This window comes from Panthera pardus, unplaced genomic scaffold, assembly GCF_024362965.1.
Source record: "Panthera pardus isolate Hobbes unplaced genomic scaffold, ASM2436296v1 HiC_scaffold_18, whole genome shotgun sequence".
NCBI lineage: Eukaryota > Metazoa > Chordata > Mammalia > Carnivora > Felidae > Panthera > Panthera pardus.
This window is the reverse complement of record NW_026526743.1, coordinates 34,197,733-34,209,738: the sequence shown is the minus strand read 5'-3', so window position 1 is coordinate 34,209,738 and position 12,006 is coordinate 34,197,733. Positions and strand designations below refer to the sequence as shown.

Here is a 12,006-nt window from a genome sequence, read left to right as displayed (position 1 = left end):
CCGTCTTTCCAAGATGTATTCTGTCACATAGCCAAAGCCTCTTCCAGTCTATGGGGCTGGCGACGTCCAGGAAGATATCTCTGCCTGGTGGCAGGGCCTAGTGTCGCAGATCATTCTGGGAAGCTGGCACAGGGGATGATTTACACAATGAAGTCACCACTAAACCACTGCTTAAATCCAGTCCCCGGCCTTCTTTTTCCTGCATGAGAAAAAGAATCCCAAGCGGCAAGGAAGAGGGAAAAAACACGAGTCCTTTCCTAGCTCCAAACCCTGCCTATGGCACAGGGGGAGGGAGGGTGGAAGGGGGTTATTTTGCATTCTTGTTCAGCACTGGCCCGGTCACTCATAAAAAGTATACCTCTCTTCACTGAAAAATACCTCTTTTTCCTATTAAGAGTCTGCCTTATAAGAAAGGCAAGGCAGTTAGACCTGCTTTTTGCTTTTGTCCCTCTGATTATTTAGGGATTACTTTAAGAGGAACCTGGGTCCTGCCCAGAAGGCAGCTGCTCACTCTGGACACCTTGCTAGCTGCCAGACTGATATTGGCCAGTCATGGGGAGAACATGGCAGCTGGTCTACTAGGAACTATCTGGAACTATCTCAATGGTTCCATGTGGCTAATGACACAGGCAAGAGGGACTTACTGCTCTGTAGTCCAGAAACATTTCCTTAAAAGCCAGAAAATCTGTGAACGTGAGCAGCATGTCAAATATGTCACCAGCCACTTCATCTTTATGATGCCTGCAAAAGAAAAGGATGGCTGTTTCATGGAAGACTGGAACAGATTCTGTCCCTTCAAGATTCCATTTGCAGATTTTAAGGGCCTTCCCACCCAGGACCTAACCGCCAAGGGCTGTAAACCTTCATGATCAAGCAATGAAAAAAAAAGGTCTTTTTTCAGAGTAAAGGAGAAAGGGAAAACAGGCAAAAACGCAGAGTCAAGTTCAACTCACTGCAAAGTTGTCGTGAAAGCTGCCATGTTAAATCCAGGAATCCGTTCCAGGAGCTGTTCTTCAATGTACTTTTCTACCAAAGAAATCTGTAAGAGTGGACAGGATCTTGGTTTTAGGAAAACAAGGCGGCTTTTCAGAAAGCCTGGCCTCCAGCGTTCGCAAACATTTCCTGAGGGCCTATTTTATGTGCCAAGCTCCATGTTGAGCACAGGGGATACTAAAGAGAACCAAAATACAGCTCCTGTCCTCAGTGAGCATGTGCCCTGGCACACCACGGGAGAGAGGCATCTGCAGGTAATTACCCTGTGACAAGATGAACGCGCTAATGTAGGTAGAGACCGTGAACAGCAGGACTCCCACCCCCCACGGCAGGAAGTAAGGAACGAAGCGGGGCCTTTTTTCTTGGGGAGATGGAATCTGTGCAAAAAGAGCATACAGGTGCCCCTGGTTGGTTAAGCGTCTGACTTCGGCTCAGGTCACGATCTCGCAGTTTGTGTCTTTGGACCCCGTGTCGGGCTCTGTTCTGACAGCTCAGAGCCTGCTTGGGGTTCTGGGTCCTCCCTCCCTCAAAAATAAACATTTAAAAAAACGTTTAAAAAGGAATATATAAAGAAGCATACTGTTGGAGGTAATCACAGGTTCCTCATTGTAAGCTGAGGCTTGACTTGGGGAAACCATCAGGTATGCCATGCTTCTAAGGTTAAGAAAGTTCTCGAGGCTCAAACCTCTTCTCAGATGAGACTGTTCTAGGAGGCTACCGGAGGCCTCAGCACAATGGGAAGGCCCAAGGGTCCAGAGTTGAAACTCCTGGGGATCTAGCCTTGGTTTTCGCTTCTACCTAACGGTCATGTGCACCTGATTAGATTACACAGTAGAAAGAAAAAAAAAAAAAACACAGATGTCACTTGAACAGTAAGTGTTTGAACTGCACGGTTCCACTTATTTGTATTGATAAGTACAGCACAATACCATAAATGTATGTTCTCTTCTTTATGATTTTAGTAACATTTTCCTTAGCTTCCTTTATTGTAAGGATACAGTAGTACAGAGTATCTATATAAAATACATGCTTATCAACTATCTCCATTATCGGTAAGGCTTCCAGTCAACAATAGGCTATTAGTAGTTATGTCTTTCAGGAGTCAAAGGTTATACACAGGTTTTGTTTTTTTAAATTTTTTTTGTTTGTAACGTTTATTCATTTTTGAGAGACTAAGAGAGAGTGTGAGGGGGATAGGGGCAGAGAGAAAAGGAGACAGAATCCAAAGCAGGCTCCAGGCTCTGAGCTGTCAGCACACAGACCGACGCAGGGCTCAAACCTGTTAACTGTGAGATCATGACCTGAGCTGAAGTCAGATGCTTAACTGACTGAGCCACCCAGGGGCCCTTATACGTGGATTTTCAATTGTGCAGGTGTGGGCACCCCTATTCCCCATGTTGTTTAACTGTATTGTGTGCAAGTCAAAAGGTCAATATATTGTATATGAATACAATATACATATGGTATACTATATATATATATATATATATATACACACACACATATACATATATATACATACACACACACAGAGTATATGAATGCAAGGTTTAACGAACCCATATATTGTAACTGAAAACGGGATTTTGATCAAGCCAAGCATTTTCTAAAACAGAAGCTGGAGGAGCCCCTGGGTGGCTCAGTCAGTTAAGAATCCATTCTTGATTTTGGCTCAAGTCATGATCTCACAGTCGACAGTGTGGAGCCTGCTTGGGACTCCCTTTGTCCCTTCCCTGCTCACTCTCTCTCCTTCCCTCAAAAGAAAGAAATAAAAATAGGAGCTGGACAAAAATCATCAAACACCCTCAAGAACTGCAGAAGAAAGCAATGGGGGATTCTTTTTTTTTTATTTAAAAAAAATTTTTTTTTTTAACATTTATTTATTTTTGAGACAGAGAGAGAGAGAGAGAGAGCATGAACAGGGGAGGGTCAGAAAAAGAGGGAGACACAGAATCTGAAACAGGCTCCAGGCTCTGAGCAGTCAGCACAGAGCCCGACACGGGGCTCAAACCCACGGACCGTGAGATCATGACCTGAGCCGAAGTTGGACGCTTAACCGACAGAGCCACCCAGGCACCCCAGCAATGGGAGATTCTAACTACAATTCCTGGCAGTTACTGGTGGCAGCTTCTGAAGTCCTCCAAATGTCAACATCTTAAAAAAAATTTTAAATGTTCCTTATTTTTTTTAGAGAGAAAGAACACAAGCGAGTGAGGGGCAGAGAGAGGGGGAGACACAGAATCCGAAGCAGGTGCTAGGCTCTGAGCTGTCAGTAAAAAGCCCCACGTGGGGCTCAAACCCACAAGCCGTGAGATCATGACCCGAGCGAAGTTGGACACGTAACTGATGGAGCCACCTAGGTGCCCGAAATGTCAACATATTTGGATTCTGAATTCACATTTTAAAGAAATTCTAATCTCTGGGGAAAGAAACAGAAAACCACTTACATATTCATTAAAAATAGGTGTGTAGGTGAGTTTATTCTCTTCTGTGTCTTCAAACTCCTGGTAGTACTTGTCCATGAAATTCCTCTGTAATAACTGGAACTCGTCATCTGAACAACAGGAAAATTTTATTCTTTTCAACGGAGATTAAAAACCATTGATTTAGAAACAGGCCAAATTCTATGTCAGCAGAACTGCTTCCTAATGGTCAGTCTCTAGGAGAGGGAAAGCTAACAGTGTTTTAGGGAAGTGTTCAATAGGACGCCGATGTTCAAGTAGCCCAGTCTTTTGATTAATAAATATTAATATTTTAAAAATAGTAATTTAAAATATTTAAATTTAAAAATATTTTCATAATTTAAAAATATTAATTTTTAAAACCGTCTTTTTATTAATAAATATTAATATTTTAAAAATAGTGGTAAAATACACCTAACATTAAATTCATTATTTTTTTGTTGCAAGCCCTTCTAACATGTCACATAAAGTTTAAGAAACATCAAATGCAGTATGCTAAAAAACCAAGAGTCATAATATCACATTTTTCTAAGTCCTGTATTCAGTATTCCACATCAATGAGTCTTCGAGGAAAGGCAGGGGAGGTGAAGAAGCCTTCTATTAAGAGTTTAGCTACATCCTTACTCTCATACCTCTGTGGTTCCTGATAGTTTGAAACACATTAAGTATTTTATTTTACTATTTATCTTATTTACATCCAAAAGTTAGCATATAGAGCCATAATGATTTCCGAAGTAGATTCCAGTGATTCATCCCCTGTGTATAACACCCCGTTCTCATCCCAACAAGTGTCTTCCTTAACGCCCCTTACCCATTTAGCCCATCCCCCCACCCACAACCCTTCCAGCAACCCTCAGTTTGTTCTCTGTATTTAAGAGTCTCTTGGGTTTTGTCCCCCTCCCTGCTTTTATATTATTTTTGCTTCCCGTCTCTTATGTTCATCTGTTTTGTATCTTAAATTCCACATATGAGTGAAGTCACATGATATCTGTCTTTCTCTAACTTTGCTTTTAGCATAATACCCTCTAGGCCATCAATATAGTTGCAAATGGCAAGATTTCATTCTTTTTGATTGCCGAGTAATACTCCATTGTCTCTATATACCACATCTTTATCCATTCAATCTGTCTATGGACATTTGGGCTCTTTCCATACTTTGGCTATTGTCGACAGAGCTGCTATAAACATTGGGGTGCATGTGTCCCTTTGAAACAGCACACCTGTATCCCCTGGATAAATACCTAGTAGTGCAATTGCTGGGTCGTAGGGTAGTTCTATTTTTAACCTTTTGAGGAACCTCCACACTGTTTTCCAGAGTGGCTGTACCAGTTTGCATTCCCATGAATTCACTTTTTTTTGAGAGAGCACGGAGGTGGGGGAGGGGGGTGCAGAGGGAGAGAGAGAACCCCAAGCAGGCTTCATGCCCAGTGGGGAGCCCCCGACTGTGAGACCATGTCCTGAGCTGAAATCAAGAGTCAGACCACCCAGGCGCCCCTAAGTGTGGTTTGGTGGCACTATGTACATTCCCATTGTTGTACAACCATTACCACCATCGTTGAGTCCATTTTAAACACACCCATACGGGGTGGCCTGGGAACTCCATCACATTCCTTTTCCACAACGGAATGAAATGGATCTCTTACTTGAATAGGATTTCAGCAGCTGTGGTGGGAACAGTGTAGTGATCAAGCACGGGCTCTGATCCTAGCTCGGCCACGTCAATTGTGTGACCTTGGGCACATTTCTCAGTTTCTCTAAGCCCCGGTTTTGTCAACTAGAAAATGAGAATGATCCTAGTACCTATCGCATAGGATTGCCAGGTGGAATTCAGAGGAGGGTTGGTAGAAAGACTGGCTTATAGCAAACACCTGAACTTGAGAGAACAGGGAATTTTAACACGTGCATACAATAATTACTTCTAAAAATAAAAGGAAAGCTTCACAAATGACCTAGACTTTAGGGTAAACACCCTGAGGTCAAAAAAGGCTCATTTTCCCATGGCATACAGGGTAAGCAAAGGACAAAAGAATTCAAGGTATTCCTCAGTATTCCCCAGAAATCTTCACCTCCACACAGGACAAGGGCTTAATGGTGAAACACCTGTATTTAGGCATTAAGGGCATGAACTTTCTTGGGACCTGAAGATGACAAACGTGTGGGTCAGTGATTTTCAGACTAAACTAGACTAAGAAACCTCACTAGCACCACCACAGTAAAGGTTTCTTTTTTGCCTAATTCTCAGAAAACTCAGACAAAAATTTTGTTTCCCCTTCCCATACATTTGTCTTAAACCTCGGGTGCCTGTTACTGCTCGTTACTTAGCAGGTCTGTGCACACCAAAAAATGAATGCACAAATAGGAACTCAGAACCCAGGAAAATACAGAACCAGCGGAAGTATGGCATTTTATTTTCTTCACGGACACGCGCGCTATGATTATGGCACTATGCTGTGGTTTATGGCACAAAAATGTTAAAACTCAAAACCAAAAAAAAAATGGAATTCCTCTTATTCTTTGAAATAAGTCGCTCCTGAAGTTTTGCCAAGAGGTCCGTAGCGTCTAGGGCCCCACTACCTGGATAGCTGCCTTATAAGACCTGAGTATGATTATTACTTGTTAAAACAAGGAGAACGTTTGCCTCTAAAACCACTTTATCTCACTTAACATGAGTCTGTGCTACATTAAAAATTATATGCAGCTTGCTGTTTTCTCTCAAAATTAACCCTCCAAGCTGCAAAGGTCTAAGAACTAAAGAGAGCACAGGTGAGACTGTGGTAAGGAAGCTTACCCATGATAATGTCCTCTAAATATCCAACCACAGCATCAAATTCTGCATCGGAGGCGGAAGAGCTGAAAAATATACCTGGATTAGGTGCTGTTTCAAATAATTCACTTTAAACAACTGTATTAGAGACACTTTCACACAGGTGCAAAAGAGGGCAGAAAAATGAACTTCCCATCACCCAACTTCAACAATTAAGAATGATTATTGTCTACTGTAGCAATTCCGAAGAAAACGTATTTTTGTGACATTAGGGTTCAAGGGCTCCATTTTCAGAAAACCTGTTATGACACAAAGAACTACAAAAGGGACATATAAAGGGAGCAAAGGCTCACATGGCACATCTTAAGGCTCCTCGTATTTATGTATTTCCTTCGGGTTTACTCACCGCATCTTCGCTATCACCCCCCACCTATCGGCTTGTGAGCGTGAAACTGGCGCGAGCGAGATACTGGCCAGGGGACAACTGGATTGGAAGTCCCTGGAGGTGGAGGTGGTGGAGGGTCCTCTGACCCGTGGTGGGACCTTGGCAGCTCAAACCAGGGTCAAAGCCGGGGGAATTGTGATGGAGGCGTTGATCATCGCGAGACACTCGCCCCGCACTCCCGTCCTCAGGGCTTGAACCCGGAGGTCGCACAGTCAACAGCGGGAACTAGGGAGGAGCCTTGGCGGTCCCTCACCCCCACTCCACCCCTCGAGGACACCCGTTCCCCAGGGCGGAAGCCGAGGCCTCCCCCGCCCGACGGCGTCACTCACAACGACAGGGCGAAGCTCTCTTCCTCTAGGGCGTCCATCGCCGCCGCCGCCGCATCCACGCGCGGGGCGAGCAGGCCCGTCGGACTCTTATCCCGCCCGCGGCCCGGGCCCAGCCTGCGCTCCGCTCCTAAGAGCCCCAACCGGCATCTGGGAGGTCTCGCCGCCAACGCCGCGGCCGCTCACGGCCCAAAAGATTGGGCCCTGCGTGCGTGGCCCGTGCTTCAGGCTCACCGGCGGCAGCCTCGCGCCGGCTCGGCCCCACGCGGGGCCAGGCCTCTCCACGCGCGCCGCAGCCACCGTGAAGTACAGGCGTCAGTTACCCACAACCGCCGCGCCCCGCCTCCCGTCACCATGGCCACCACAACCCCATCCGCTGCCTCGTGGCTCCCAAGAGCCAATCACAGGCGCGCGCTGCTCGACGCCGGGGGCGGGGCAAAGATAGGGAGAGGAAGCCAGGAAAGGGATAGAGAGACGCGAGGGGAAGCCCCTTGGGCTTCAAGAGGCAAGAGGGTTACTGGGTGTTCTCTCGCGGTGTGGGGTTAAGTCTCACATCGCCCCCATTTTAAGGAGGAAGGAATCGAAGTTAAGAGCCTCAGTTTTCTCACTTGCAACTTGTCGGTAAATTACAGGATTTAAGAAGATTAAATAGTTTAAAGAGGGTTGTAAGAGCACTATGAACTGCAGACTTCTTGAGAACCAGTCCCTCAGCTTTTGAATCGGATAATGCAGACCTCTGGCCTGCCTGATTGCCAGATGCCTGTTGGGGCTCTCAAGATAGTTACTCCTTTTCATGGGAGGAAAGCCCCACTGCAAGAAGTAGACGTAACTTACATCATACAGTATTCTCTTTCTCTCTCTCTCTCTCTCTCTCTCTCTCTCTCTCTCTCTCTCTCTGTCACACACACACACACACATCATAAACATTATCCGGCACTTATTAGTTTCTTGGCTAGTTGGGCAAGATAAAAGTTGACACTCACTTTGGACAACGCAACCAGACATCGGATAACTTTCAGAAAAACTCCCCTCCCAAACTGCCAGATTTTGCAAAAGGATTCCCTAGAGCTGATTTCTCTTTATTGGATCACTAGGCATGGCTGTTCAGTTGCATTATACTTTTGGGCCAAATGTGTGTTACCTGTCTAGAGTGGTTTAAGGTCTGACTTAGGTTTGATCTGAGAGTCAGATGGCCAGCCTGAATGGACATTTTGAATGGACATAAAATAGATATCGGTGGGGTCTGGAACTAAAAATGGTTACCAAGACATAGTTGTATCCAGGGTGAGATCAGTTCTCAGAGATATATACTATCTATATATCTATATCTATACTATAGATATAGATATAGATATAGATATATAGTGTGTATATATATATATATATATACTATAGATATAGATATATAGTATATATATATATATATATACACTATAGATATAGATATATAGTATATATATATATATATATATATATATATATATATACTATAGATATAGATATATAGTATATATATATATATATTCAGCACCAAGTAGAGGACAGGTATCTGTAAAGGTTTGCTGATTACCTGGACTGAGTTATGTTTAAGTCAAGTACCCATTTTGCAGCTCAAAGCAAACTCAGCAAATTTCCTCATGACCTATTTTCTCTATAAACTACTTATTTCTTCTGGACTAAATGAACTTGCCCACCCTTTTCTTACTTCTAAACCATATATGGAATCAGAGTAGATGAGAAAACTTTGTGATTTCATCTGTTGCTGGTTATTATCTACTGCTGTTACAAACCATCCGAAAATTGAGTAGCCGAAAACAATTATTGTGCCCACTAATCTTCAATTTGGGCAAGACTTGTTAGTGACAGCTAGTCTCTGTCCTACTTGTCATCAGTTGGGGCAGCTGGAATGGGGCTAGAGGAGCCTCTTCTGACATGCTCACTCACATGGCTGGCAAGTAACTGTTGACTCTTGTCTGGGGGCTCAGCTGTGGATGTTGGCCAGTGGCTGGTGGTTGGAGGGGAGGGGGTCCTCAGTTTCTTTCCATGTAGGTCTTCCCGGAGCTGCGTGGGTTTTCTCACACCATGGTTGCTGGGGCTAAGGGCAAATATATCAAGAGACAGGAAGTGGAAGCTACCAGTCACTTAAGGACTGGGAACTGGCACAGTATCACTTCCAATGAGTTCTATTGGTCAGACAGACACAGAATCCACCCAGGTTTTAGGGGAGGGGCATAAACTTCATTTGTAGATGAGAGGGCTATCAAAGAATTTGTGGCTATTTTTAATCCACTTCATCATGTCTGGCCTTAAGAACAAATGGGCATAAAGATAATAATAGGTACCCATATACTCAGGCATGTGCTAGTTACTGTGCTAAACATTTTTTAAAGTATTTATTTTGAGAGAGAGAGCATGCACGTGAGCGAAGAGGGGGAGAGAGAGAAAGAGAGAGATTGAGAATCCCAAGCAGGCTCTGCATTCTCAGTGTAGAGCCCGACTCAGGGCTCAATCCCATGAATCTTGAGATCATGCATGATCAGAGCTGAAATAAGAGTTGGAGGTTCAACCAACTGAACCACGCAGGCACCCCGTGCTAAAAATTTATAAATACATTGTCTCTTTTTGAAATACTTGAAACTCTAGGAGAAAACAACAACAATAACAACACCCCACAATTCCTGTGAAGTATTATAATCTTCATTTTAGAGATTAAGAAAGGCTAAGCGAAATTAGAGAAAGACAAGTATCACATGACTTCACTCATATGAGGACTTCAAGACACAGAACAGATGAACATAAGTGAAGGGAAACAAAAATAATATAAAAACAGGGAGGGGGACAAAACATAAGAGACTCTTAAATATGGAGAACAGAGGGGTTGTGGGAGGGGGGATGGGCTAAATGGGTAAGGGGCATTAAGGAATCTACCCCTGAAATCATCGTTGCACTATATGCTAACTAACTTGGATGTAAATTAAAAAAAAGAAAGAAAGGCTAAACAAGCTGGAACTGGGTCCAAGCTCACACCCAAGGGCATGTTTTAACCATCATGCTATAAATAGCTCCAATTCCTGAGTTGTCAAATACTCCTGGAAATCAGAATGTGAAGTTTTTCTGAAAACAGAAGTGGCCTTTAAAGAAAAAAAATGAAAAATTAAATATATTAAATATTTTTCATTAAGTCATTTCTTAAATCCTTTGTGGGTTAGCATTAAAAATTATTTTATTTTAGGGGCGCTTGGGTCTGGGGTGCTCAGTCGGTTAAGTGTCTGACTTCAGCTCAGGGCATCACCTTGTAGTATGTGAGTTTGAGCCCTGCGTTGGGCTCTGTGCTGACAGCTCAGAGCCTGGAGCCTGCTTCAGATTCTGTCTCTCTCTCTGCCCCTCCCCTGCTCACTCTCTTTCTTAAAAATAAACACTCCTGCTTGAGATTCTTGGTTTCTCTCTCTCTGCCCCTCCCCCCTTGTTCCTTCTCTCTCTCTCTCTCTCAAATAAATACATTAAAAAAGTTGTTTTATTTTAGAGAGCGAGCATGAGCAGGGGAGAGGGGCAGAGGGAGGGAGGGAGGGAGGGAGGGAGGGAGGGAGGGAGAGAGAGAGAGAGAGAGAGAGAGAGAGAGAGAGAATCTTAAGCAGGCTCCGTGCTCAGCACGGAACCCAACACAGGGCTTGATCTCACCACTGCAAGATCATGATCTGAACTGAAATCAAGAGTCGGACTAAGCCACCCAGGAGCCCTGACATTAAAAATGGTTTTAAGTGAATAATGGACAATCTTGGAAAGAGCTGATCTTAGTTGGATAGTTTGTTTCATGGATACATATTCAAGATGTTTGAAATTCATGCAAAAGTCGTTTTCTGCAAACGAAATTGATTTCTGTGATTGAATCCTGTTTCCTGGTGTGCAAATGGCACCAAATTTACTTTGCTTTATCAATCTCATTCCAAAAAGATGGCAATTCACTAAAACCTTTTTTTTTTGGCTGGAACCCTAGTAGCATTACCCCAATGAATCATTGGAGAAATGCCATTACTTAATCCCCCTCCCTGCCCCAGCCTAGCTTTCAATTTCTCTTAAAATGTTTACATGCAGTGCAGAATATAAAGCTGTTTATTCTCTTCCACATTGCTTGCTGTTCCCTAGTTTTTTTTCTATGTGGTCTTTCCCTTTGAAGCAGCTCCAAGATTATAACTTTGCTTCCATCCTGAATACCTTTATTAATATTGAAGTCCTTTTGTCATATGGTCTAGCAGTGAAGAATTGGAATAGACCATCTTAGGAACAAAATTCAAGGGTAGATTTCTAGAAAGCTAACAGGCTCCTGCATTCCTTTGATTTGTGACAGATTACCTATTAATTCTGTCTACTTTATCTCCACTAAATTTATAGACCACCTTCACCTCTCTGCTGGACTTCAAAGTCCCTCTACTGGTCTTACTAGTTCCATATTTTGCTTGTCCTGTCTTGTACCCCCACCCCACACCTCTCTTTTCCATTCTCCACATAGATGCCAGAGCTATCTTTTAAAATGATTTAACAAAGCACTTTAACAAAGCTTAAACTCTTTCGCTTTCTATTGAACTTGGGATAAAATACTAAATGTTTAACATGGCTTCATGAGCAATCTCCTCACCTCTCCAACATGGGAGCATACTATTCTACCCACTTGTTAGCTACAGGGGTCGTCCATCAGATCCTGAGGCTGAGCTCCTTTTCTCCTTCGTTAGGCCTTCACCTGTAATGCTGTGCTCCCATAGCTACATCGTCCTGGAAGCTTGTCCTCACTCAGTCTCTCTGCCTGGCCATGTCCTACTTTTTCCTTGGGAGTTTTGGGGCGCCTGGGTGGCTCAGTCGGTTGAGCGTCCGACTTCGGCTCAGGTCATGATCTCACAGCTCGTGAATTCGAGCCCCACGTCAAGCTCTGTACTGACAGCTCAGAACCTGGAGCCTGCTTCTGCTTCTGTGTCTCCCTCTCTCTCTGCCCCTAACCCACTCACATTCTGTCTCTGTCAAAAA

General features: G+C 43.8%; 1 protein-coding gene across 2 annotated transcripts; it reads right to left on the bottom strand.

Moving 5' to 3' along the window:
• ARL2BP (ADP ribosylation factor like GTPase 2 binding protein) lies at window positions 1-7,347 on the bottom strand. Of its 2 annotated transcripts, none has more exons than XM_019455847.2 (6): window positions 6,994-7,347; window positions 6,244-6,305; window positions 3,441-3,547; window positions 954-1,039; window positions 645-741; window positions 1-123 (listed from the first exon to the last, which is right to left on the bottom strand). In XM_019455847.2, exons 1-6 carry the CDS (start codon window positions 7,029-7,031, stop codon window positions 49-51), a joined length of 465 nt encoding a protein of 154 aa, XP_019311392.1. In that variant the 5' UTR covers window positions 7,032-7,347; the 3' UTR covers window positions 1-48. The 2 variants fall into 2 exon arrangements, with proteins under 2 accessions (XP_019311392.1, XP_019311391.1); XM_019455846.2 differs by having other exon boundaries at window positions 1-199; window positions 6,994-7,343.
• Between the last annotated feature and the right edge of the window lie 4,659 nt (window positions 7,348-12,006).

Excerpts from the sequence above, each read along its gene's own strand:
- ARL2BP (XM_019455846.2), bottom strand. The coding sequence starts at position 7,031 with ATGGACGCCCTAGAGGAAGAGAGCTTCGCCCTGTCGTT. Across the intron at positions 742-953 it reads GCTTTCACGACAACTTTGCA|GCATCATAAAGATGAAGTGG; the intron begins GTGAGTTGAACT and ends TTTCTTTTGCAG. Across the intron at positions 200-644 it reads TGTTTCTGGACTACAGAGCA|GAAAAAGAAGGCCGGGGACT; the intron begins GTAAGTCCCTCT and ends TTTCTCATGCAG.